Genomic DNA, 27309 nt, shown 5'->3' on the forward strand with positions numbered 1-27309 from the left:
CGAAGGGGACGACTGACGTGTGTTTCCTCTTGAGCTCTCTCTAATGAATCGGGAATGAAGTGAAAGGAAGGCTGAGGAAAATCTATCGATGTGCTGTTTTTGTTTTTGTTTTTGTTTTTTTTTTTTTTTTAACAAAGAGGTAATAAGGTAAATTCACATAGTTAAGAGAAACTAAAAAAAATTTCCACCGCCTATGGCTAGAAAATTCGAACTCTATACAAAGTTAATAGCAATGATAATTTTCACTAGATCAAGGTCAATAGCAATGATAATTTCCACTAAGCCTCATATCCACCTTGTTACACTTCCTTCCCAAAATTAATAAATTAAATTCATTCATTCAAATTTTAATTTTAATTAATTTATTTTTTTAAAATATTATAGTTAGAATGCGTGATTCTTTAATATCAATATATATTCCGACTCAATGAAGGCTCTCTTACTTATTCAACTTAATCTCCCTAATAATCATTTAGTCTCTAATTAATAAAATTAGTTTGTTATGAAAAATTGAATTATTATTTTTAATCACATGTTCATGAAAGCGAATAGATGCACTAGCTTATTCGCTCATCAAGCTTCTCAAAACAATTTAAATCTTATTATTTTTAATCATCCACCTCCAGGATACATATTTCTCATAGCATCTAATGTGACCTAATTTGTATTCATCTTTTACACGCGTTCAATGTAGCCTTCTATTTAAAATATATATATGTGTGTGTAACCCATTTAATTTTCTATTTTTTGTACCAAGTATAAATATATATATATATATATATATATACATATATGTGTGTGTGTAACCCATTTAATTTTCTATTTTTTGTACCAAGTATAAAACCTCTAGAATGTGTGATTGATGTGACTTATAATGATCTTTCTCATAATTCACCAGCATATTTCTATTGCGCTACTCTAATTAGACAATTACAAAGTTTGTTCATTCCCTTCATGCTTTGAATTAATATCATTATTTCATATAAAAATCTCTTATTATTTGTAAATATTATTATTATTAATTATAAATCTTCACACATAATTTATAAATTAACTTTTAAGATATACAAATTTTTGAAGGAGGACTAATTAATTTTGAAAGAAGAGTTATAAATTAACAAATTATTTTAATTTATAAATCACCTATAAATTTATGAAAAATCAGTTGAACTATTAATATTTAAAAGATAATTTATAGATTTTTCAATGAATATTTATAAATAATAATATTAAAATTATTAAATATTAAAATATTTAATATTTTAACAAGATTTTATAAAAATAAACATTTATTAAATTTTATTTGAACAAGAGTTCATGGTACCTAGCGTTCTAGGGAAAAAGTTCAAAAGCAAATTAATACTTTAGTCCTACAATGATGTGCCAGGTCAAATTGTCAATGGGATCCACACTTAATACATGTAGATAAATTACGGTGAAATTGATGGGTTCTTAACATGAGGATAAAATTGCTCCTTAGAAAATGATTTAGAAGAAACATTATCCCACTTGCTCTCTATTTGGTTCAGGGGAGGAATTTTGCTCCTCTCTCCTTGTTTGTTTGGATGGTAAACCCTCCAAAATAGGGGGATAACGAGGGGAGGAGTATTATATTGTTACATTGTGACCAATCTACCATACTATAATATGATAACTAAAAATGCCCCTCCCTCTTTGCTGCTCCTTGGTAATGTGCCCATTCAAGTCGTCATCCCTCTCCTCTAGCTCGTACCACCGTCTCTCTTCCCCAGCTCATGCTGCCATCCTGGCTCCCTCTGTTCAGATCATCATCTGTGTCGAAGTTTTTTAGGCTGCTCGTGCGATTTCATCTTCCCCGCTCGTGCTGTTGTCCCTCTCCCCCAACTCGCGCTGCCATTGCTACTTCCTATGTTTAGATCATCACCCGCGTCATGAAGCCCTCTATTCAGATCATCGTTCGTCGTCGCTGCTCCCTCTATTCAGGTTATCATCCAAAGCTTTCCAACTTGTATCCCAGTAGTGCATTCTATTATTAACTAATATTTATTGTATCTTGTACTTTTATCTTTTAATATAAATATTTGATGTTTATTAAAAAAAGATGTTAACAATCATTTTTATCCTTAAACTTTTTTCAATGAGTGAGGGATGCTTTGTATTGACAAGTGAAGCAATGTTCTCCTTAAATTATTTTTTGAGAAACAATTTTATCTTTTCATTAAGAACCTATCAATTTCACCAAGATCTGCATATGCATATTACATACAGGTCCATTTATCATTTGACTTGGCTTATTATTGTAGGATTAAAGTGTCAATTTGTCTTTGAACTTTTTTTCCAGGAACGGTGGACACCTAAGTCTTGTTAAGAAACCTAAACCATTTTTTGATAAACAATTTTTTCCTTATATTAAAAACTCATCAATTTCACCATGATTTACCTACATATATTGCATTCGAGCACCATTGACCATCCAACCTAACTTATTATTGTAGTGTTAAAATGCTAATTCACTCCTAAATTACACCCCCCCTTTTTTTTCAAGGAGCAATAGGCTCTTTGTACTAAGTGGGACAATGTTTCCCCTAAACCATTTTTCAAGAAGTATTTTCATCCTTCCATTAAAAACCTGTCAATTTCATCATGATCTACCTATATATATTTAGTGTATGCCATACTGACCATTTGACTTGACTTATCATTTTAGGATTAAAGTGTTAATTCACCTTTAAACATTTTTGAAAAAAAAAATGCTTTAACCCTATTGTCTTTTCCTTTTTCGTTTTCTCTTTTCCATCTTTTTACTGACAAATGCTTTTTGTTCTTCATAACCGTTACTATGTCTTCCAGGCAAGCTTTTGGAGAATTCATGCATGCATAGCCTTCTAGCTTGTGATATCATTTAGCCTATAAATTTATGTTCTACACCAAATTTTACGTATCCTATTGAGTACACCGCAAATCGCAACTCGATGTATTTCAATCTGAAAGTTAAAAACAGATCAGCTTTCCAAGTAGAAAAGTTTAATTAGCTTTCCGCATCAGACAGGCCAGACGGGCTTTCCAGTTCTGCAATGCTAGCTCTAGCAGAAGCAAAAGACTCTGTAGATTCCAAAGAAGAAAGGGATGACGCAGAGTCTGAATCGAATACAAGTTCTTCATTTAAGATTATGTGGTCTTCATCTATATCGGATGTCTCAGACCCAGATGCCCCCAGCAATAACTTGTTTATTGCAGACTTTGCTGTCTCCACAAACCATTCATCCTCAGGAAGTGCACTAACCAGAAATCAAACACAATTGAGAGCAGTCAGATTCTCAGACCCCAGTGGAAGACCACCAGGTTAGGTTCCTCTTACGTGAAGACATCACATAATCGTATTATTATAGTCACATCTCATGATCAATATCAGAATAAACTATAAAATCTGTAATAAACTACATGAATACGTCTCGTTCCTTGTACTCTCTACAGTATGCATGCACATGCTCAAAGCAACAAAAGAGACCCATCTATCTAGTTCAGTCAAAACACAACCAATAAAAAGGATGGCAATAAATATGATAACAAATCGCTCATTCTTTGAATTTCATGCGATAAACATGCTTCATACAATGCGTGGGACCCACTCATCTAGTTTTCAATTAAAAATACAACCAGTAAAAAGGATTGCATATATGATGATAACTAAAATTTTCAATACTCAGTGTTTAACAAGGCAAAATTTTGAATGAAATTTGATGTGGCATTGTTCTATCTGTTGATTTACTTTTTAAGTGAAAATGAAATGTGAGATGAACTAAAATGACACTGATATTATGTCATCACATGTGAGGATCCTCATCCAGTAGAAAACGAGTATGGGAAAGAGGGAAGAGCATGGGCTGAAGAAATGACGAATACCTCTGTAAATCTATGCCCCTAGCAGAGAAGGTCCTGACAGCGCGAGCAATTACAGCTGATGCTATTTGATGCACATGTCGAGATGGATATCCCGCAAAGCTTGCGATTTCAACAGTGAAGTGCATATCAAGAATCAACTGCCACAGAAAGTCAATTATGACTCAGATGACAGTAAAAACAACAGGAAAACGATAGTTAAGGACTCACATAAGTGACATTTAAAGACTATCAAATTCAAAATTAATGATGATCATAGGAATAGGTTGCCACAAGAGCTCGCAAAAAGTTAATACGTTCTATAAAGTTACAAGTCTTCCAAAATTCAAAATGGCATTTGTATAATGTCCCCCAAGAAATTTTTAATGGTCCTAGAAGATAGAATCAAGAATAAAAGCCGAGCCTGAAACTCCTGTTTAAATAATAATTCAAACTTGAAAAATTGGAATGTTTTGGGGGAAACTGAGTTTCAAGGCCTGGCCCTAATAGGCCCTAAAAAAAAAGACTCAAGATCAAGTAACCTTCCAAGCCCTATTTTCTTTTCTTTTTTTTTCCTTCCCCCATTTTAAACGCACCATTCAGCTTAGCACCAAAAAGAAAACCCTAAGCACACTCGTGCTGCACACTCTTCAATCCGTTCAATGCAAGTATTGTACTATCAAAATAATTGATGTTAGTTTTTTGCCATTTATTTTAACATAATGTTGATAGATTTTTTTTACTAATTCTTAAACAAGATTATTTTGTTAAGTCTATTTCTTGGTTTTGATTAATATTATACTTTGTAATACACAAGTTTTTGTATTTATAGGATTGGATAAGGTTAATCTGCATGGAAGATTTTTATCTTCATTTTAAAATTTGATTAAAATTTTATATTTGGATTTATATTTATTTATTTTATTGAATTTTTTTCATTTTCTAATTTTTTTAAAAATAAAACGAGCTTATGGGGCTCAGGGCCAAGCTTTAAAAACCAACCATTTTTCAAGAAACTAGGCTCAAGGGCCGAGCCCATCCTTATCTTTACTAGGAGAATAGGTAGACACAAAAAATGGAAAAAGAAACTTGTTCATCTGAACTTCAAAGCTTCTCATATTCATAAAGCTCAGATAAGTCAAACTAACAGATTTTAATATGGCAACTTCAACTAAGATTTTAAAAGCTGAACAATCCACTGAACCAAAGGTCAAACCATGATCAAACCAGTTATACTAACAACAACAAGGAGTATTCTTATTCCATGAGGAAGAGTCAACTATATAGATTGTACAACACCATTGTGCTCTATCATTTACCAAACTGTTAAGAATGTTATTAGCTAAAATGTCTCCGTTAACAACTTCTATAAGTGTTCTCTTTAACCTTCCTCTACCCTCTTAACAGGGCTCAAACTTATTCATTTCACTTTCATCATTGATACCTCTCGCAATCTTCTTTTTACATGTTCAAACCATTTTAAATAATTTTCCACCATTTTTCTCTCAATAGATGCTATGCCCACTTTTTTTGCATATAGTGATTTCAAATTTTCTCTTTACGTATATATCCAAACATCCATCTCAACAATTAAGTTAATATATTTAAAATTTTATATGTTAAATATAACATTGAAGTTATTATTTCATAGAATATTATTTTACAAAATTAAATTTGTAGGATGAGTTTAAATAGTGTTTTTACGTTTTTATTATTTCTGAACTTCAAAAGCTTCCCATATTCATAAAGCTCATATGAGTCAAACTAATGGATTTTAATATGGCAACTTCAACAAAGATTTAAAAAACTGGACCATCCAATTGAACCTAAGGTTGGACTGTGAGTCTGTGATCCAACCAGAGTTGAATCGTGGTCAAACTGATTATAATTACAACAATAATAACAACAAATCTTATTCCATTACGAAGGGCTGACTACATGTACTGGATAACGTCATTGTGCTCTATCATTTACCAAGCTTTTAGGAATATTAACTTAAATGTCTCAGTTAACAACTTCTATAAGTATTCTTTTTAGCTTTACCCTACCCCTCTTAACATGGCTCAAAATTATCCATTCCATTCTCCTCACTGATATATCCCACGGTCTTCTTTACACATGTCCAATCCATCTTAAATGATTTTTTATCATTTTTCTCTTAATAGATGCTATGCCCACTTTTTCTCGTATATACTCATTTTGAATTTTATCTTTATGTGTATACCCCACATCCATTTCAACAAGTTAATATATTTAAAATTTTATATGTTAAATATAACATTGAAGTTATTATTTTATAGAATATTATTTTACAAAATTAAATTTGTAGGATGAGTTTAAATAGTTTTTTTACGTTTTTATTATTAAATATCATTTTATTAGCATATAAAAATTGGAAGGCAAGAAGGTTAGAGGTTGCATTCACTTCAATAAAGCAAAAATGTTTAATGTTTTCAAAAATATATTTTTATAATACACAGACGCATATTTCATGCACATTTTCTCACTAGTCTTTCTTTTTCAATACTTATAGTGTATAGATATGCATAAAGGACAGCTTAGAAACATGATTTAAAATTTTCAAACTTAAAGACTGGTTCACGGTTCATCAGTTTCCTAAAGATTCAACCTATTCTTGATTTTACAACCAATACCAGACTGGACACTAGACTAGTTCCAAGTCCAACCAGTTGAACCAACTTGTCTAGTTCAGCTTTTCAAACATTGCTTATGACCCAATCTAAGGTATGAATCTTCAACTCAAACACCAATAAGATGGCAAAGACATAGTAAATCTAACTTTAAAGAATATTCCAGCTGTATCTAAAATTGGGGGGGGGGGGTTAATTGAACTTTGGGCCCACTTTCAAAATGAGAAAATAGATGAAAGTCCCTCAACTTTCACAAAAAAATAAAAAAAAAAGGTCCTTCTATCTATTTCACCCATAATGAAGTTATCTCATACTCCAAAAAAAAAAAATCTTTGCAAATTATGCGGCAAATTGTTCTGGTTCAGGGTGTTATTGGCAAATTTGAAGTGGCAAATGGAGAGATGGTGTTAAAGGAAAAATAGACAGAGTCATAGATACCTATTTTCTAGAGTGAAAGTTGAATCTATTTACCAACGAGAGTTGGTCCGAGTGGTAATTGACTCAGTTCCGCTTAAGTAAAGTTTCGAGTTTGAATCTTGTGCATGCAAAAAATCCCTGCTGGGAGACTCACCAACCATAGCTAGGTACGCGAAGCAAGTCAGATTCGAATTAGCTAGGGCGAAGCTCTAGATACTAGGTGGGCAACCAAAAAAAAAAAGTTATCTATTTTCCGGCTATCAAAGTTTATGGGCATATTTCCATGTGACCCAAAGTTTAATGGATTTGTTTTTTTTGCATTTTCCATGAAGTTTAATGAAATAACATAATTATTCATAAAAATAATCTATGACAATGAAATGGTTAAGGCTAGTTCAAGAAGATAAGAAAATAGAAAGACAGCTTTTAGAGATAAAAGTACCTGCTGTAAGCCAAGTGGCTGTAGAGGTGCTGAATTATCCTCCAACACACCCCAGAACTCTTGCTCATCTGATAACCAAATTACAACGGTCTCTGTTAACCTAGCAAGTAAAATTTTCTGTATTTTCTCTTTCCCAAGTAACACATCTCCAGCCACAGTGGCTAATTGTTGAAGCTTTGCAAATAATGCCTGCACATATCAGCAGCAAACCAACAAGATAACAATTATTAATTTTGATCGGAAAGATAGCAATCAAAAAATTTAATGCCCTATCCAAATCCAATGCATCTCTATTCAATCCTTATTTGGACAATCTTCCGGTGAGACCACCCAAACCCTGCAATATAATCTCAAGTAGCAAATTTTCTATGTGCAGGCTTCATAAAAGATGGAGTCAGTAAATAAAAGATGTTCAGTCAAAATGCTCCCATTTTTCAATTACTATTCAAAAATCACCTACAGGCTATCACATAAAATAAAAATTGTGCTTAAGGTGAAAAGCTAATTAAAAACTCATAATTGCACAAGAAACGTGATAAAACCAGTAACATGTATGAAATAGGCCTTTTCTTTTTCATCATGATAAACACAATGTAGACACCAGTTATTCATTCACAAGCATCAAAATTGTTGCGAGATGGAGACCATTTGAAAAATTGAAGTGGATAAAGGAAAAGAAGAAAGAAGAATCAATATTCAATACCACCAAAAAGTAAGTATGGACATACAAAGAGAACATCTAGCCATCAAAAACACAATAAAGGAAATTATAGAACAAAACAAGTTCCACAGCTAAAGTTGAAGAAAAAGAGTAATGACCTGAAATGGAAGCGAAGGCAGAGGCTCAGAGTCCCAATAATGATCTTCTCGGTTTTCACTTAAGTAAATTTGGGCATTCAGTCGAGTTTTTCCTTCTCGTGAATAAATGAAACTCAACACATACTGCCTGCAGAAGTGATCCCTAAGTTTGTCAAAAGCATGCTGAAGATGTTTTCTCCAGTCCTTCAATTCTATACTAGTGTTAGGAACAACAGTCTCAGAATTCGCACTCTTTGGTTCATTGCTTTCATTTTGTTGCTTCCACATTGATATTACAGCATTTGGTAACAGTTCATCTAAAATAGTAAATGCAACTCCCAATACTGCAAGTTGTTCTGAGTCTGTCTCAGCTCTGAAAGGCGTAGCCTCTTTCAGCTCTAGAAGATTATCATCATCAGAAGGACCTGGCAAAGCTTTGATAAGAGCATCCATGTACTTATCAAAAAGCTGAGAAATTCTACTCAGTACACTTCCTCCAAAATGCAAAATGGCCATCGACGTCAACTGTCCCACTATCTCCTGTAAATTGCACCATAGGTCCATGAATACAGCATTTACATTTCAATTGAGAATGGGTGAAGCAAGCTTCCATGCAAGTTCAATCAGAGGCATCCATTTAAGGGTTCACTCCTGTACTTGCTTACAGACAGTCAAACTAAAACTTGACAACTGTAAATGCCAACACATTGAGGGGGTTCTTAACTTATGAAGTAAAATTCAAGATAAAGATCATAAATATGATGAATGAAGAGGCTCACACACATGCAGAACTCTAACAAACGGTGGCAGCCACTCTCTTCTATTATTTATAATAATCTCAAGATAGAAATTAACCACAACTCATAAATGTTATGATAAAGATAACTGAGACCCTCAAATAATAATAAACCCTAGACAAAGATAATCTCCTAATGCATGAGGAATTTTACCCAGAGTTATCTCAACAGATATGACTACCAAATCCAATCACTAATAAATACACACCACTATTCATCCTAGACTAGTTGAGTTTGTGAAGGCAACAACATAAAGAAATACAATCTTAAAAATAATTCATTGCATCATTACTGCTATTTTCCGTTTTTGTACAAGGTAGTAGAGGAAATGAATCCATAAAACATACATGCATTATTCATTAAGTATATAAAAGACAAAATATTAACCTAACTTTCACAACGTAAATTCTAGAATTGACACTTGTAACTTGTAAAGCATCCAAAAATATAAAACAATAAACATCCCTATTGCATTATGGAAGAACCAAAATAAGCACCAGAGAGAATGGCTATCAAGGATTACTAAAACCTGATATATTGTCAAAATAACCCTTCCCAACAAGGTTCGCTCAATACATAAAGGCTGGGAATTGAAACCCAAACCACACTTATTTAAGGAACGATAGCCCTGGATAATCATGCCAGCTTGAGTTAGCATGTCAAGACTCTATTTTATTAAATGACAAAAAATTCTTCCAGCAAATGACAGAAATTTTTTTTTTTTTTAGGAGTTCAGATAATGCGCTGCTGCATGCTCTGTTGAGATGACAATCACGTCTATTGTAAAGCTCCTCTTCCTCACAGAAATAACAAGAGGAAACTGCAAAACGAAGAGGGGGAAAACAGAAGACAAGGGCTTTACTGGTGCTATGACAATGTTCACATATTCTTGCCTGTGAAAGAGTAAGGCTCAGGTATCATCTCAAACATCATATAAACTAAATGATTGTCTATTTGATTAGCCATATTATATGATGAAATCAACTGACCTTGGTTATGTACATAAAACGCATTCCACTGTCAACAAGAATGCTACTAGATGATGATACTATTGCAGACAACGAAGATGCAAATTGTGGTGACAATGGGAAGCACTCATCAGATTCTGTCAAGCCAAGAACTACTCTTCTAGCACGTCTAAAATTAGATTCTAAAACTTCCTCTACAGAAGGACGCAAAAGCACCAACAATAACTTGGACATTTTCAGTCCTTGGGACTCCAACATTGAACAATAGTTCAGACTAGCTTGAATGCCATTGCTTGCAGCACGTAAGGCAGAAATAGTCTCAGATGGGGGTGAGTTCTCCTTTACCAATCGTACAAAATATTCAATTTCCCACTCTGCCCACTGAACAACTCTATTGGTATAAACAGGATTGTCTCCAAAAATTGAAGCAGATTCCTTTGTTGCCATTGAGATTACAGAAAAAACAAGCCTAGCTAGTGTAGAAGAAAACATTTCAGGACATAGAGAACAAGAGGGAAGCAAGGCCTCTATCCTCTTTTGGAGGCGAGACCCATAAAATTTCAGAAGTAGCTGGTTTGCTAGAGGTCCTTTTCCAAGTCTGATTAAAACAGACAAGGCTTTCTTCAGTTCATGAAAGCTAATGGAAGGCTGTTCCGCAATTGCAACCAGCTGGTCCTCAAGCATTGCCTTTCTTTCCAAGAAAGCCAGCTTATATGAGGAAACTTCATCTGACAAGTTCCCCGAGCCTTTTAGCTCTGCACAATTCTTTTCTTCAGCATCCATTGCCTCCAATGCTTCTTCCAACTTATGTTCAGCCAAGAGAACATCAATGTTCTCCAAAAATACTGTTTTGTGGTCATGTCTTTCATTTGTTAAGGGTTCAAGAAGTTCACATATTTCAGGTTCTTGCTGAATTTGATCAAAATCATTGCTTGACTGGTTCCATTTTTCTAATTCATGGCAGACACCAGTCATCAAATCCTGTACTAGAATACCTTGAGCTGAAATATGCTTTCGCAGCTCAATCAATTCATGCTTTACCTCCACTGCCTCTTCAGATATCCTGCAAAGTCCACAAAAAAACAGAGCAAGATAATTCAATTCTTTCTTTACAGTTCAGGCATTGGCTTTGTTAGAAATATTGATATAAAGAAGTTCAAGATTGTGAGCCCTTTCTAACAGCTAGAGATTTCCAATGGCTTTGGCAATATCAGGCAATCAAGAATTCAATTGTCATTAACTGCACTCCCGAAAATCAATTTTCATACTAAAAGGTACACATGGCTTTTTGTTTTGTCCACTTCTCAAGTCTACCAACAGCTTTGGTGGAACAGAGGAATGCAGATTGTATTCAGTGCCAATTGATTCATCAACAAAATTCTTGTGCCAGGTAAAATCCCTTTTCCCTCTTTATCACCCATATTAACCTCAGACTGTTAACGGCCCCAAAACAAAAACTCTAGCACTAATAGAACGATTCCTCACTAAAACCCCTACTTTAACTGCAGGTTCCCCCTCTTCCATTTCACACATGTATCATTAAGCTTTTAGAATGGTTATTTCTCAACAAAACTAAAGAAACTTAAAAAAATAAAAATAAAATAAAACAATTAAAAAGTAACAGCCTGTAAGTCATCTTTCAATCAGGCTTCCATATTACATCAACTATCAACATACTAAGCCAGCACTGTGATTCTTGCTTCAGAAAATAATATGTACTCTAACATTAAATTTTAAAATACATCACCATACCTCAAGATAACTATCATGAAGAGTGAAAGCAAATAAACCAAAGTGCTGCACTGTGGTTTTTCCTCTGGACAATGATAGTTTAATATAAAAAATTTTCATGGGCATTCTAATTTTGTTGGGAAAACATTAAAGATCATGATTTATTCAATGGGTTTCTCATTCTTTCTATAGGAAACATTATGTCATAAACTCTGAAAGTTAAAAAATTGAACCATTTGCATGCCTAATCCAATCAAGAAGCTGAAATTGCCAGTTTCTGTTTCTACTGCATAATGAATATTGCATATTTTGTCTTGTGCATACATAAGGAGTGACAAGAAAATGATTTTATCTAGCAGAAAATTTAGACATCATTTCTGGCATACCTTATTGGGTAACATCATCAAATTCAGTTGGCACAATGATGCCACCTGACTAATTAGAAAGAATAGATGGAAGAAATTCAGACAAATGTAATGAAGATAATATATACTACCTCAAGAAAGACAGGAACTTTGAGTGCATATTGCCACATAAGTTCTCCACAGCATCCTTCAGATCTAAGAGCTCACAGCAAAGCTTTCTAATCCCCTGCAGGGATAAAGTTTCATCACATCTAAATATAAATTCACCATGCTATTATGATGGTTATGCATTTCATTCAATCCTTAGAAATGAACTCACCTAACAAATAATAAAAAAGCATTAAAGGGAGATTAACAATATGCAGACTACAAGGTGAAGCCATTTGATACCACTGATGCAGTTAGAAGATAAGAAGAGAGAGAAGAGTAGGACAGAGAGAGAATATAGAGAAGATAGAAGGAGAAATCAGAGTTTTATTGACTAATCTGTCAGTAAGCGCAATAACGTCATAGGTATGCAGTCCTAGACCCTCTGTTTATACTTATCCAAGGATAACGGTCATTAGTGAACATAACAAACAATCATAGCTATAATTTCTCTAACAAATCTCTACTTTTATTTATATCTACACAACACAATTTGAAAGCATTAAAACACATCAATTTTTCAAAAGCACATTAAAGGCATCAAATTTAAAATGGGATGGACTTTCATTGTAGTCTATAAGAAAGACATTATAATTTTATAATTTCAACTCTTCATAAAAAAGTTTCCATCTGTATAGATGCAAAACATCAAAAACATATCAACAATTCTCAAATGAGTTGATTTATTTTATCGCAGTATTTACCTAACTAGACAAAAATCAGAAAATAGGTTTCCTTGATGGCAAGAACAGACTTTTTATGACCATGTACATCAGCTCTACATGCATTAAGTTATTGGGATGCCTGGTTAGAAGCTCAAGTGCAACTCTTTTTAAAAAAAAATAACAATAATAACTCATTTTATTTACAATCGTGTATGACAACATTTATCATTTATGGCAAATCCAAAATAAGGTTTTGCTCAGATGAAAAGGCCTTGAGCAGGGCCATATAAGCATAAGTTTACAGCTTAAATCCCGAACCAAAGTAACATTTCTAGAGAGGGGCAAGAAACACCCCCTCCCAAAGGCGAAAAGGTTATGTAGCTTTCATTTTTGTCCCTCCATATGTTTAGGTATAAATCCATCTCTGCTAAACAATGAAAACAAAAATTAAAATGAAGCCTTTATCTAAATCCATAGCAAACTACCAAAATTTTGAGGGTGAAATGGACAAATGTGTCATCAAAAATTGGAAGGAAAAGGAGATAAATCATTATGGCAATATGCAGTATTATGGTGTAGGTGGTCGAAAAGGAATGCTCAGGTTTTAAAGGGTATACTTTGGAGCTCTAGTAGGAGCGGAGTATTCAAGTCCTCAATATGGTGTTTCCGAACAGTTTCTTTCTTTTTCTCAAGAAGATCAGTATCTGATGGGATTACCCCTCAAAATCAACCTGCATCCTTCCTTAATAGAAGGATAGGAGGTTGTGAGGCAGTTTAAGAGAGTTGGCTTAATTAAAAAGCCACGTGAATTATATTGAAAGGGGTATTTTTCTTTCTCGGATGTCTTGGACATCTCTTGTGGATAAAGATCACTAGGGACTTTTTTTCATAGAGTAGTGAATCTCATGTGTATCGCTGGCCTGAGCTATAAAATTCACACCCTTACATAGAAGGGATGACCTAAGAAAGGGCTACCTAGAGCTCATAGTCAAAAACAGATCTCAAGGGAAGCCACCCAGGGGGTGTCATGTCAGAGGTCGAACTTCAAAACAGTAAGCGATTATATATCCTTTATTGGCAAAAAAATCAAGACAAATGACACTTAAGGCTCGAGACATCCCACCCAATCTTTTAAGACAAGTTCTTATCACATGGTACCAGAGCACTCCCCTATAATCCCAGCTGCAACTGTACAACCTGGGTGTTGAAGATGGTATTGGAGTATGTGCCCATGGCTTGAATGTAGCACAAAGCCCACCTGCATTGGCGCTGGATATGCAGATGAAATGTTACAGGTTGGCCTGGTTATCAGAATTTCCCAGCAAATATATCAAAACAAAAATATTGGGATTTGTCCATAATAAGGGAGAGACAACCCAATGCTTTCGGCCAAACCACATGAAACATCAAAGGCGTTGTTCAAAGAGATAGCATTTAATCCGAAACGATGAGTATTCCATTTCAATGGTAGAACCAGAGTCAATAACTTTACTAAAAAACAATACAGGAAAGTAAATTTGGGAGGCAGTTAAAACCCCCCATTAGTTTGCAGACCATGTGAACAGCAACACGACAAATCAAATAATCAACCAAAAATTCTAATTTTTACGTCGAATGTTCAACTCGTTGTTCTCGCAAACTAACACTTAGCTAATGCACTCGCTAAATGAACGGTTAAGAGATTAATATTGGAGAAGAAGTTAGAAGAACAGCAAACCTTTTCAGTGTGGGACTGGTAGAGGGAGTCAACCTTGCTCTGCGGGATTATGCCTTCAATGGAAGGAAAGTCATCTTCTTCCTCGCTACTCTCCATTGCTGTGTTTTCCGTTTTCTCAGATCTTAACGATGATCTCGTTTCTGGGTCAGCGAGCACAAGCAGCAGCAGAGCAAGAGGAAGGCAAGTGATGAAGCGGAGCGCACAGGCCAAGACTCAAAACCAATGTTTTTTTAGAACTCGATCGAATATTGAACCGGAGAGGCTAGCAATGCATGGTTCATATGGTCCAACAACCAGTGACATCATAATTAAATTTAAAAATTATATATTTATATAATAATATAAACAAAACATTAAATAAATAAAATATTAAAATAAATAGTCAACTTCAACTTCAACATATGATAAAATAACAACTAACAAGGCACAACACAACACACCAATAATTTAAACAAGCATAACATCATATTTATCTATTCATGATTTGTCAAAGATTGGTGAATCCTGATTAAGCCAAGCATGAGTTTCCCGCAAATCATCATCACTATAAGTTTCAACATCTTCTTGGACAAAAGATCTCAAATCAAGTCCTTCCATGATTGAACATCCACCCCCAGACGGAACCTCATTGCCTCCTCCTTCATTATTACCTTTATTAAATAATGTAACAAATCAAATATTAAAATTAATAAGTAATACATATTATAAGAAAAAAAAATAACATGACTAAATACTAAAAAATATCAAAGATCAAACCTTCATCTTGATTGATAGAAACTTGCGGAATTATTGTATCATCATAAAGCATAGCTTCTTCTATCTCATCATAATTAAGGGTGGGAGAATCTTCATCTTCCATGATCCAATACTCAATGTCACCAATATTTTCATAATCAATAGGATCAAAAGATCTTTTCTTGTTATAAACTTTAAAACACATAACCAAAGTATTAAAATTTTAGAAGTTAACTTATAATTAAACTCATGTTAAACAAAGTTTAGCTATAATTAAATAATATACCTATTTCTCAAACAAAGGTTGTAATGAATAAATACAAGATCATTTAACCTTTTATGCTCCAACCTATTCCTTTTTTTAAAGTGTATTCTTTCAAAAGCACTCCAATTTCTTTCACAACTAGATGAAGATGAAGTTTGGCTTAAGAGTCTCATTGCCAATTTTTTAACATTTGGTGCACTATCACCAAACATTTTCCACCATTCATCTGTAAAATTTAGCATCAAAGATAAACATAAGTAAGAACTATAAAAACTAAAAAATATTAAAGTTAAATGAAAAAGCATTAAAATTTACTTGGCTGCAATGAGTTTAAAGATGAAATGGCGAAGGAACGATCGAAGCTATCGACTCTATCTTGATACAACAAATTTTCTTGCACAAACTTGGTTTTGTTAGAAGTGATTGTCTTATCCAAAACATCAAGAAATCCAGCCATAACCTCTGGCTTTTTACAGAAGCTCTGCTTATCATAAAAGAACACAGGATTTAGGAAATAACCTGCTGCATGAAGCTTCTGACAAAGTTGAGAATCCCACCTTTTCTTGATAATCCTTATGTAAGGCTTATATAAGGGCTTTTTATTCATTAATGTATTCTTGATAGTTCTTCTTGCCCTGTACATGCCATCATATACATACCCAAGTAAAGGCCTCTCATCAGCATCAACAATCCTCAACAACCAAATAAGTGGTGAAACAATTTGGACCATAATTTTACAATCATTCCAAAATTGATTGTCCAGCACTATTAAAGTCACATCTTTTGCCTTTTCTCCATTTGAGTATCTAGAATTTAAAAAATACTTTGCTAGTTACCAAGGCTTGCAAATCATGTTTATGCTCATGAAGATGCAATAAAAGTAGTAGCAAAGTGTGTCACCCCAGGGCAAATAATTTCAGTCCAACCTTCTCTTTTTCTCAGCCAAGCAAGCAAAAAGGCATGATTATAAACAAACTTTGTCACCGTAAATGCACGTGTTGCCAAGCCAATCACAATATCCATTTTATCGATATCTCTTAAAATCAAGTTCAAACAATGTGCAGCACAAGGAGACCAAAAAATAGAAGGAAATTTATCACATAATAACCACCCAACAGCTTTATAATTACTTGCATTATCAGTTACCAAGTGCACAACATTTGTGACTCCAACAAAGTCAACCACTTCAGTGAACAAGTTGCACAAATTTTGAGCATCCTTAACTATGTCTGATGCATCAACAGATTTAATAAAAATAATTATCTTAGGAGAATAGACAAGAAAGTTAATCAATTGCCTATTTGCTTAATCTTGCCAATCATCGGCCATGATTGTACAACCAGTATCATCCCAAAAGTTTCTAAAACTATCAAGCATTAATTGAACTTCCTTTTTAGTATCAAGCAATAACTTAGTTCTCATGGCATGATAACTTAGCCCTTTATAACCAAGGCCAATAGCTATAAACACATCAATCATAGGTTGAAAGAATGCTGAATTGACAACATTTAATGGAATACAACAATCATACATCCACTTAGCAAAAGCCATATCTACCCTACATATAGGTTCTTTACCTGCAAGCACACTTCGTATCCCTGGCTGTGCTCCTGAGGTTGTTCTTGGTGTAAAATATTTGTCAATAGGAGCCTTTCTTTTTCCAAGTTGAGTTTGACTTTGTGATTGAATTTCCTTGAGGGTTTGAGATTGAGGAGTAGAAATTTATTCTGAATTTCCATCATGACTTTCTAATGGTGTGACATTAGGGCCATATGGATTGTCCTCTTCATAACTATCTTGCTTTTTGCCTTTATTCTCCCTAATCTCCTTTAAATTTTCTTAGAGTCGGTAGCGAACATCAGCAAGCACCTTTTTGCAACTTATTGCATCCCCTTTCTTTCTAGAAAGATGTTGTTTCATTCTATGAATCCCTCCACCAGTGCATTCTTTTGCACAGTTCAAATATTTTAGGCAAATTTTGCCATCTGGGAGCTTGACCTCAGCACAATGCTCCTATGTAGGATCTATCTTTGCTCTAACAGATTGTGTTGATGCAGTAGTTGAAGCATTTTCAGATGTCATTTTCTACAAGGCAAAATTTAGATTTGTCATTAAAAGACCTAATCAATTCAGTGAAGTCACAGTGGCAAAAGAGCTAGAAATCAAAGTTGAAGCCTAAAAGACAAAATCAAAGCTCAAAGAGACAAAGAAAATGCATAAAGCTAAAAATAGAAAGCCACCGCCGCACTGCCAAAGTCAAAGAGAATGAGAGGAGAAGAGCAAAATCTAAAGCTTGAAATCACAGTGGGAAGCTTGAAATCGAAACTCAAAGAAAAAGTGTATGTGCTGAGTACATTCCCCATTAAAGCTGCTTTGACAAGAAATCAAAACAAAACGCATCAAGCTTTAGCTTACTTTTTTAATCACTTATTTTCTTGGTTGACAGAACTTGGACGAAGCACATAGCAACCCTGGGTTGCATGCTACAGCTGGACCTGGTCTTACAGAAGGGTGTATGATGCTGGTATTTTTAATCATATTTTCTTTTTAATTGCTTCAGAAAAAAATTCTTTATGTGCTTAATGTTGATAATATGTGAGCTTAGGGCTTTATTAATAAGTTTAATACTTTTTACTGCAGCATATAATTTTTGAATTCTTTTGTGAGTTTAAGGCTTTGGTTGGAATATTAACTACATTATTCTTATCACATGCTAGTAATCCTATTTGTTTCTAGTAAACATCTCTGATAAATAGTGTTGTCTCAGACTCAGTGGCATGACTGATGAGTTCTCCAGAAGTAATATGTTTATTATCGACATATACTGACTTTGTATCTTTATTCTTGACAAGGTGTACGTCGAACAGGAATGGCTAAAGTCACTAATGCATATGACCTTCCTGCAAGGTTGATATTTTGTCTATAGGGCCCTCTTCCATATACTTGTTTGTGAAGAAGAGAAGAAGATATAAACAGTCTTTATTTATGTTGTTAAAGGACTACTCCATGCAAACATGGTTTACTTTATTTTTTTGTGTCTGCAGAATGGACACTGATGATTCATTTTCAGTCATTAGTGTTCCATTTTTTAGGAAATCAAAACAAAACACATTAAGCTTCTATGGTAATTCTGTTCATGAAATCATAATTCCAACTCATTTCCCACCACATGAAAAGAACACGTGGTGATAGATTGGATTTATGGATTCATCTCAATAATCAAAAGACTTTGAGAAACACATAGCAAAGTAAAGAGAATACTAAAACTCCTATACAAGATTTTGAGTAAGTTCTGCAAAAAGAAAAGGCTACGAGAGCAATGAAAATAGAGAGATAACTAACATAGATTCAGTCTTCAATTTGAGCATTCGTATGCAGTATGCACACACAGACACACTCACAAAATTTTAGCATGTTACTGGAGCAATTTACTGAGCAATATATACATGAATTCTAAGTCACATCATATATAACACTACTTCATCCAAAACCATAAATAATCAAAAATGGAGACACAAAATAAACAGATAAAAATTAAAGAGAAGTACTTGGCAATCAGGACAGAAACCTCAATCAAATCCCAAATTAGAAATTTACCAGATGCGTCGACCATGAGTTCGTGACTTCGTAGCTCTGAACTGAAACCGTGAAACCGAGAAATGAAACAGGAAGCTAAACCAAATGCGCCGACCGTGAAAGTGATCTGAAAGTCTGAATAAGAAGCCAAAAAATCAGTACCGAACCGTGACTTTGTAGCTCAAAGAGATGAGAGATCTGAAACCGTGACTGCCCTGCGAGCTGCGAGTTGAGTGTGTGTGCGGTATGCCTCTGCGTCTACGGTTTGCTCTGAATTTTAAAATATATGGGGGAAAAAAAGAACCGTCCGGCTTTTAAAAATCGGACCCGATTCGCGGCCCAACTGACGATTTTGGCCAGCTTAACTCGGCTAAATGTCTCACATGGTTTTTCCCCTTTGGCCGAGCCGGAATGTGGACCGGCCGACGGTCGGACCAGTCCGACTGTCCAGTCCGGTCTGGCTTTAAAATCATTGCTCAAAACAAAATCATTTTAATATTAGATTTGTTTTTTTTTAAGTTGTGATGACGTTAGACATTCTATCATGCGAAAAAATCAATCAAAGAGCGTTAAAGGAAATTTATACTTCATCCATTCAAACATATAACATTTTTAAAAAGTTAAATATTTAAAAATATAAATTTTTTTAAATTTTTTAAAATATAATTATTATTTTTTTAAAAGTATCCCTATTAATAAATATCTTTATATTTATTATAAGATATTTAATAAGGATAAATATAAAAAAATAAAGTTATTTTAAAAGTAGGTAATTATTTTATTGAGAAATAAAATTTTATTACAAATATTTTATATTTTTAAACAGAAGGAGTACCATTTAAATATCAATAGATTTTAAAATTACATCAGTTTATTGTTCGATTAGATGAAATTAACTTTTCAAATAAAATGATAGAATTGATTCTAAAAGTAAAAATAATTTTAAAAACATCACCCTTACTACCACCAACATTAGCCGTTAGTGTAAAATGGTAGAATTGATAAAGCGGCCAAATCCCATAACTTTTTAACCACTTAAAAAAGTTAATTGTCACTGAACCAATAGGCTGTTTTAATTATACATAACAAAAAATTATATATATATATATAAACTTAAACTTATAATCTAAGTTTCTACAAGTGTTAGTTTTTTATTAATAAATATTTATTTAATTTTTAATAAAAATTAAGGAGTAATTTTGTCCTTAAACTTTTCTCATAATAGCAATGTTGTCCCTAAATTATTTATCATAGAAATGTTGCCTCTAAATTAATCAAATCGAAGTAATATTGCTCCCACCATTTAAAAGTCCGTTACTATAACTAGTGAGACTCACTTTTCATGAGTTAAGGTATAATTTTACCTCTAAACTATTCTCAAAAAAATAATATTGCCCTCACCATTTAAAAATTATAAAATTAAATAAAAATAAAATTATAATAATATTAAATAAGAATAATATTAAATGTATATATGAAATAAATATAAGAAAAAATATAAATTATAATTTTATAACTTGTTAAATATAAGTGGATCTTGATTAAATTAGATATGAGTAGACTCAAAAATATTTGCATTTGCACCTATAACTATCAATATCTTTATAAAAAATTAGTTTTAATTTATATTTTATACATGTGAATTATTCCAAAATAAAGTTGGCTTTTAGTAGGTTTTAATTTTTAAAATTTTCTATTTTTTAAAAAAATTAAGATTTTTTTAATATTATGTTTAAAACCGTTTGGTTTTTTGAAAACCACTCCGGTTCCCAATTTAACTTTAGTTTATGGCTTAATAACGACTTAACTTTTATCCAATTTAGCTTAATCATGAAAATAGTTTTTTGGTCCAAATTGACTTGTTAACGATAGCTCTGGTTGATAATTATAGGAGCAAATATAGATATTTTTGAGTCTATTCATATCTAATTTAATCAAAATTTACTTATGTTTGATAAGTTATAAAACTATAATTTATAATATTTTTAATTTATGATATTTTATTAACATACTATAAATTTTTTCTTATATTTATTTTATATATACATTTAATATTATTTTTATTTAATATTATTATAATTTTATATTTATATACATATTTAATATTATTATAATTTTATTTTTATTTAATTTTATAATTTTTAAATGGTCAGGGCAACATTGCTCCTTCAAAAATAATTTAGGTGCAAAATTATACTTTAACTCATAAAAAGTAGGTCCCACTAACTATAGTAACAGATGTTTAAACGGCAGGGGCAATATTGTTCTGATTTGATTAGTTTAAGAGCAACATTGATATAATGAATAGTTTAAGGATAACATTGCTCTTCCAAGAATAATTTAATAATAAAATTGCACCTTAATCTTTTTAACAACAATACATTCAAAATTAACAATAATTTGTTTAAGCTTTAATAAGTTAAAAACTAATACGTTTGGCTTAATTATACAAGTGTTAGCCATTCATCAATAAGTATCCATTCAAATTTTAACAATAACTTATTCAAAATTAACAACAATCCATTCAAACTTTAACAAGTTAAAAAAACTAATAGGATGGGCTTAATTATATAAGTGTTAGTCTTTTATCAACAAATATCTATTCAGTTTTTTACAACAACTCATTTGTAATTAACAATCTATTCGACCATTAACAAGTTAGAAAAACTTATAAGATGAGCTTAATTGCACAAGTGTTAAACAATTATCAATAAGTATCTAATCACATTTTGATAACTCATTCAAAATTAATAACAATCCATTTTAGCTTTAACAATTTAGAAAAATTGATAGGATGGACTTAATTGAAAAAGTGATAGTTCTTTATTAACAAGTATCCATTCAAATTTTAACAATAACACATTTAAAATTAACAACAATTTGTTTGGACTTTAACAAGTTAGAAATAGGATGGGTTTAATTATACAAGTGTTAGCTATTTATCAACAAGTATTCGTTCATGTTTTGACAACAACTTATTCAAAATTCACAACAATCCATTCGATCATTGACAAATTAGAAAAACTAATAGGATAAGCTTAATTATATAAATGTTACTTTTTCATCAACAAGTATCCATTCAGGTTTTGTTAATAACTTATTCACAATTAACAACAATCCATTTAGTCCTTAACAAGTAAAAAAAATAATAGGATGGGCTTAATTGTACAAGTGTTAATCATTCATTAACAAGTATCCATTTACGTTTTAATATCTCATTCAAAATTAACAACAATCAATTCGAGTTTTAATAAGTTAGAAAAACTAATAAAATAAGCTTAATTATGCCGGTGCTAGTTCTTCATCAACAAGCATCCATTTAAATTATAACAACAATACATTTAAAATTAATAACAATCCATTCGAGTTTTAACAAGTTAAAAACTGATAGGATAGGCTCAATTGTACAAGTGCTATTTTTAAATTATTAAAACTTGAATGGATTGTTATTAAAATGGAAATGAGTTTACATTTTCATGAATGGTCACTTGTTCACTAGGCAAAGATAGTTTTTGCTTTCCATGAACATTGTAATTTTTTTACTTGTTAATTAGGGAATTTATTCTTTTTAAAATCAAATAGAGCCTTGTTTTTTTGTAAATGGTTACTTATTCACAAGATCAAGACACTTGTTGCTCCCCATAATTTTATGCACTTGTTAATTAGAAAATTATTTGTTGTTAAAATAGAATGGATTTTTGCTTTTTTGCAAATGATCACTTGTCCACCAGACAAAGGCAATTGTTGCTATTTATAAACATTTTAATTTTTATACTTATTAATCAGGGAATTTATTCTTGTAAAAATTGAATGGAGTCTTATTTTTTTGTAAATGATCACTTGTTCTCCAAACCAAGACACTTGTTGCTCTCCATAAACATTTTAATTTTTTGCACTTGTTAAGTTAATTTATTCTTATTAAAATCAAATGGAGGCTATATCCTTTTCAATTGCTTACCATGAAGATCTAGAAGGCTCAAAATACATAACAAGTATTGTATTATTTTCTAAAAGATTTGAAATAAGTAGAACAAAAAGTTCAAGCATAAAGATTGATGCGAACAACTTAACAAAAAAAAATCCAAAAGTCAATTTATTGTTTAACACAATACTTGGTAGAGATCTTTTTTTATGGTTAATCAAAGAACAATGCTAAAAATTAAAGGTAAAGAGAGTATGTAGGGCATCTCTCTTCTATTATTACAATTTGTGACACTCACAAGCAATGTTGCTATGCTCACAAAATCAAATAGTAAGTTTACCTTAAATGTAGCAAGGGGCACAACCTAGGTCATCTTCCAATGAGCTAAGCCAATTAGTTGTGAGGTTACTTAAAGTGTTACAAGTTACCAAGTAGATTGATTCAAGTGTTTATCTAAGTGACAATGGTTAAAACTAGAAGTAACAAATAAAGCAAATGAGTGATTATAAGTTTCCTTATAAATGATAGTAGAACCCTAGAGTTTGGATATGTGAAAGAATTATTATCTTCAATTATGATTGAGCTTTTATTAATTCCCCTCATGGCTGAAAATATCTCCAAGTCAGCTAATCTAGATTACTTAATTAGTTCATTTTCCTAATTGTATTAACTAATGGTCTTAGTTCAACTTCCTTATTAAGTCTAGAATTGACAAAGTATCTCTTCATTCCTCTTTTAGTAAGCCATGACAAATGAGTGATTAAATGAGATTATAAGACTATGAAAACTTTGTCTAATCCGGGTAAGGATTCAAAATACACAACTATGTAGTAAAAATCCAAGACAATCAATAAGATAAGTGCACAACAATGCATTCATTTATTGACCAAAAGAGTAGCATGGGTTCATCGAAAGGAAAATTCCAAGACAAGCATTCTCATTTCAAGTAGAGATGAATTCCAACTAAAATTGCAAACCCATAATGTATCAACTATAAACTAAGAATCAAAATATTGAATCAAATGAGAAAAACTGGGGCTAGAAATGTCTTAGCCAAGTGAAGCCTCTTGATTCATATTCCACATCATCCATTCTCTAGGATTCCATGTTGATTCTAGCCTTCAATCTTCATCTTTAAAGCATTCATGGTGATCCTCACTAGGCCGAGCCACTTCATCTTCAACAATAATTTGAAGCTTTAATCTTGATAAAGTCATAAGGGATGGGACGAAGATGAGGAGAGGAGAAGAATGAGAGTGGTCTTGTGTAATTTAGTTGAGATGTGAGAGAGAGATTAGAAAGAAAGTTGAAGAACAAGAGAGAAAATGAAAGAATCTATGATTTTGCAACTGTGATATTACAAAATAATTTACATCAAAAAAATGCTCTTCATGTGAAATAATCCATTTCTTTAATACTCATTCTCTACAAGATGAATACATACCAATCCATGTTAATAAAATCAATAGGTGCCATAATATTTTTGTTAATACATTCTAGCTATCAATATTCAAGCAAGTCATTGTATAACAAGACAATTTTAAATTATAATCAAAATCACTTTACATGTCCATAAACACTTCTATATTTTTATATCATAACTACCAGTGGTCTACACACAAAAAATTGACAAGTGAGAGAAACAATTTGACAAGTGTTATATCATAATTTATATGTTCATATACAAGTAGGAACAAATTTACATTAGTAAAAACAATCATTAAGGCAATAACAACTTCACAATGTTGTATTTACAAGTAGATTTACATTATTAACAACTAATTTCAAATTGTTCACAAACTGTGACAAGCACTAGTATGAGACAAATCTTCATGGATCTACTAATATGAACATGAAGTTGACTCATGCCTTATCTGATAGAAAATTAAAATGAAACTATGACATGCCAATTTGAAGACTCGTTCCTCATTTGCTATAATAGGGTGGTCGACCTTCATAAGCCATAATTTGCTTGCTTTATGCACTACTATAGTACATTCATGTGAGAATGAGAATTATAATATTAACAACATAACATAAAGCTTTTAACAATAAGAATTATAATATTAACAACATAAATTTACAATACAAACCTGTATATCATTAATATTTTAACTCCAATTACTTTATCAGTACTAGACGAAATCATAAATTTATAATAAGAATTATAATGTTAACAATATACTATAAAGCTTTTAACAATTCACCATACAATGACAGAACTTTCAATACCCAATAGCTTTATATTTGCAAATTTTAACATTAACACTTTATATCAACTAAAAACACTAACTCTTTCATGCCAATCGATTGATCTATTCTATGCTCATTTGCCATACTAAACCTACACTCATGCCCATACTCATACCCATATCCATACCAATACCATATATGTATTTAACAGATAATGCCTCTAATCATTATAAATGATAGTATTTTACCTCCACATGATTCATCACTGCCAAGCCGTCCTCCAAAAACATCCTTAGTTGACACCAGTCTTGTTTGTTTCGAATCAAATTACATGGACAAGGAAGAATCACATTATATTGAATGCATAATCAAGAAGAAGGTGGGGAATGAATCTTATGGGCTCGTGGGTGATGAATCTTACCAACCACTCCTCCCTAAGGTGAACACTGAGAAATAGAGAATTGCATGTTGAGCTTTTCCTTTTCATGCGCATTTCTTTCTTTCATTATTATATGCTAATTCTTTCTTTGTTTACAGAAGGATATTTTCATCTTTTTTGCATTCAAGTTATTTTTAGTTCAATCCTAGAGGACTAAACTAAAGTTTTAGATTCTTTAGGGACCCACCAGAAATTATGTGTCTTTTTAGGCCCTTAATTGAAATTCTCCCTGAATTTAATCATACTTTAACACTATTTAAGCTTAAGGAGAGCTTTGAAAGTGTTGGTAATTAAGGGGTAAACCTTTAACCTCCTAAAAGTTTGAGATAACTGAAGAAAATTTGGTTTATGCATTTGTTTGTTGATTAATTATATGTTAAACTAAATGATTTTAAAACCAAATGATGTTTATAAACTAACATTTGATGCAAAATATGACAATGTGATTAAGTGTTTGTGATGTGTTGAAATCAATGAAAATGATGCGTACATATGTGTATGCTTACAAGATTGTTGTTATTGAATAAAAGCGTGTACATATAGAAATGAGCAACATAAGAGTTAATTGCAAATTGAAATATGTGTTTAGTATGATAGAAATAAATTGTGATGAGCATGATATGATGTGATTAATGTCAATAGAACTGCATACTATGTGTTGATGTGTGTGTGGCATGATCATTTATAGCAAAAGTTCACCTAAGGAGAGAAGTAGTGATAAAATCCACAAGTGAATGCTGATTGACATTTCTAGAGCTAGATCTCTATATTGAAGTATTAGCTGAAGATAAAATAGATAGCCTTAATAGTGGAGGTGCTGAATGATGTTGATTTTGAGGTCATTCTCCCTTGAATAAATTACTCTTCCTTTAGGATGTTACATCTATCTCTATTTAAGTAGCGGACTCCTCTTCTTTTTCTCTCATCTCTCTCATTTCTAACCCTAATGCACAACTCACTGCATCAGCATATGATGTAAATTGACTCATTTGTGGAAACATAAGCTAATATATATGTAACGGTAACCCCCTTATAAATCTTTTAATCTGTTATTTCTCTATTGAAACTAAGTAAGGTGCATAACGTTAGAGCTTTATGTAAAGAAACTCATACTATGCATAGACATATTACTGCATTTCAATGTCTCAAGTATAGTAACTCATTGTTCTCAAACACTTTGTGGAAGAAATCGGTTGAGAAAATTTTTTCTAAATTCCTCCCATAACATAGGAGGATATCCTGCTTGCCTTCCTAGATGAATTGATCGGATTCATATCTCAATAATATTCTTCAACTGAAAAATAGAAAACTCAACATACTGCTTATCAAGACATCCAAATGCTTAGCAAAGCTTCTCAATATCATCAAGAAATTATTTTGCATCCTCTTCAACATTAGATCCAGAGAAAGTGAAAGGTTTCAATTTAATAAAATCTATCAAGCTTACTCTAGCAACATTTTCTTCAACAATCACTTGAGGTCCTTCTTCAGTAGTTGGAATTGACAATGTAGCAACTTTAGTAGACTAAGAACCTTTTGATTCACCCTCAGGATTGACATTTATGGGAGGTCTAGTACTTCTACCAACCCGGCATCTTCCCTTTCCATGACCTTGAGCTTGAC

General features: G+C 32.3%; 1 protein-coding gene across 1 annotated transcript; it reads right to left on the minus strand.

Moving 5' to 3' along the window:
* Positions 1-2845: 2845 nt before the first annotated feature.
* LOC129307125 (exocyst complex component EXO84C-like) lies at positions 2846-14768 on the minus strand. The gene is made up of 7 exons (XM_054948004.1): positions 14557-14768; positions 12159-12253; positions 9953-10994; positions 8188-8706; positions 7369-7557; positions 3883-4019; positions 2846-3257 (listed from the first exon to the last, which is right to left on the minus strand). The coding sequence occupies exons 1-7, from the start codon at positions 14650-14652 to the stop codon at positions 3008-3010; spliced, it is 2328 nt and encodes a 775-aa protein (XP_054803979.1). The 5' UTR covers positions 14653-14768; the 3' UTR covers positions 2846-3007.
* Positions 14769-27309: the final 12541 nt, after the last annotated feature.

Source organism: Prosopis cineraria, unplaced genomic scaffold (genome assembly GCF_029017545.1).
Source record: "Prosopis cineraria cultivar Desert tree isolate PC_DT_omini unplaced genomic scaffold, ASM2901754v1 PC3, whole genome shotgun sequence".
NCBI lineage: Eukaryota > Viridiplantae > Streptophyta > Magnoliopsida > Fabales > Fabaceae > Prosopis > Prosopis cineraria.

Excerpts from the sequence above, each read along its gene's own strand:
- LOC129307125 (XM_054948004.1), bottom strand. The coding sequence starts at position 14,652 with ATGGAGAGTAGCGAGGAAGAAGATGACTTTCCTTCCATTGAAGGCATA. Across the intron at positions 12,254-14,556 it reads ACCAGTCCCACACTGAAAAG|GGGATTAGAAAGCTTTGCTG; the intron begins GTTTGCTGTTCT and ends TTATCCCTGCAG. Across the intron at positions 4,020-7,368 it reads AGCCACTTGGCTTACAGCAG|TTGATTCTTGATATGCACTT; the intron begins GTACTTTTATCT and ends TTTCTGTGGCAG.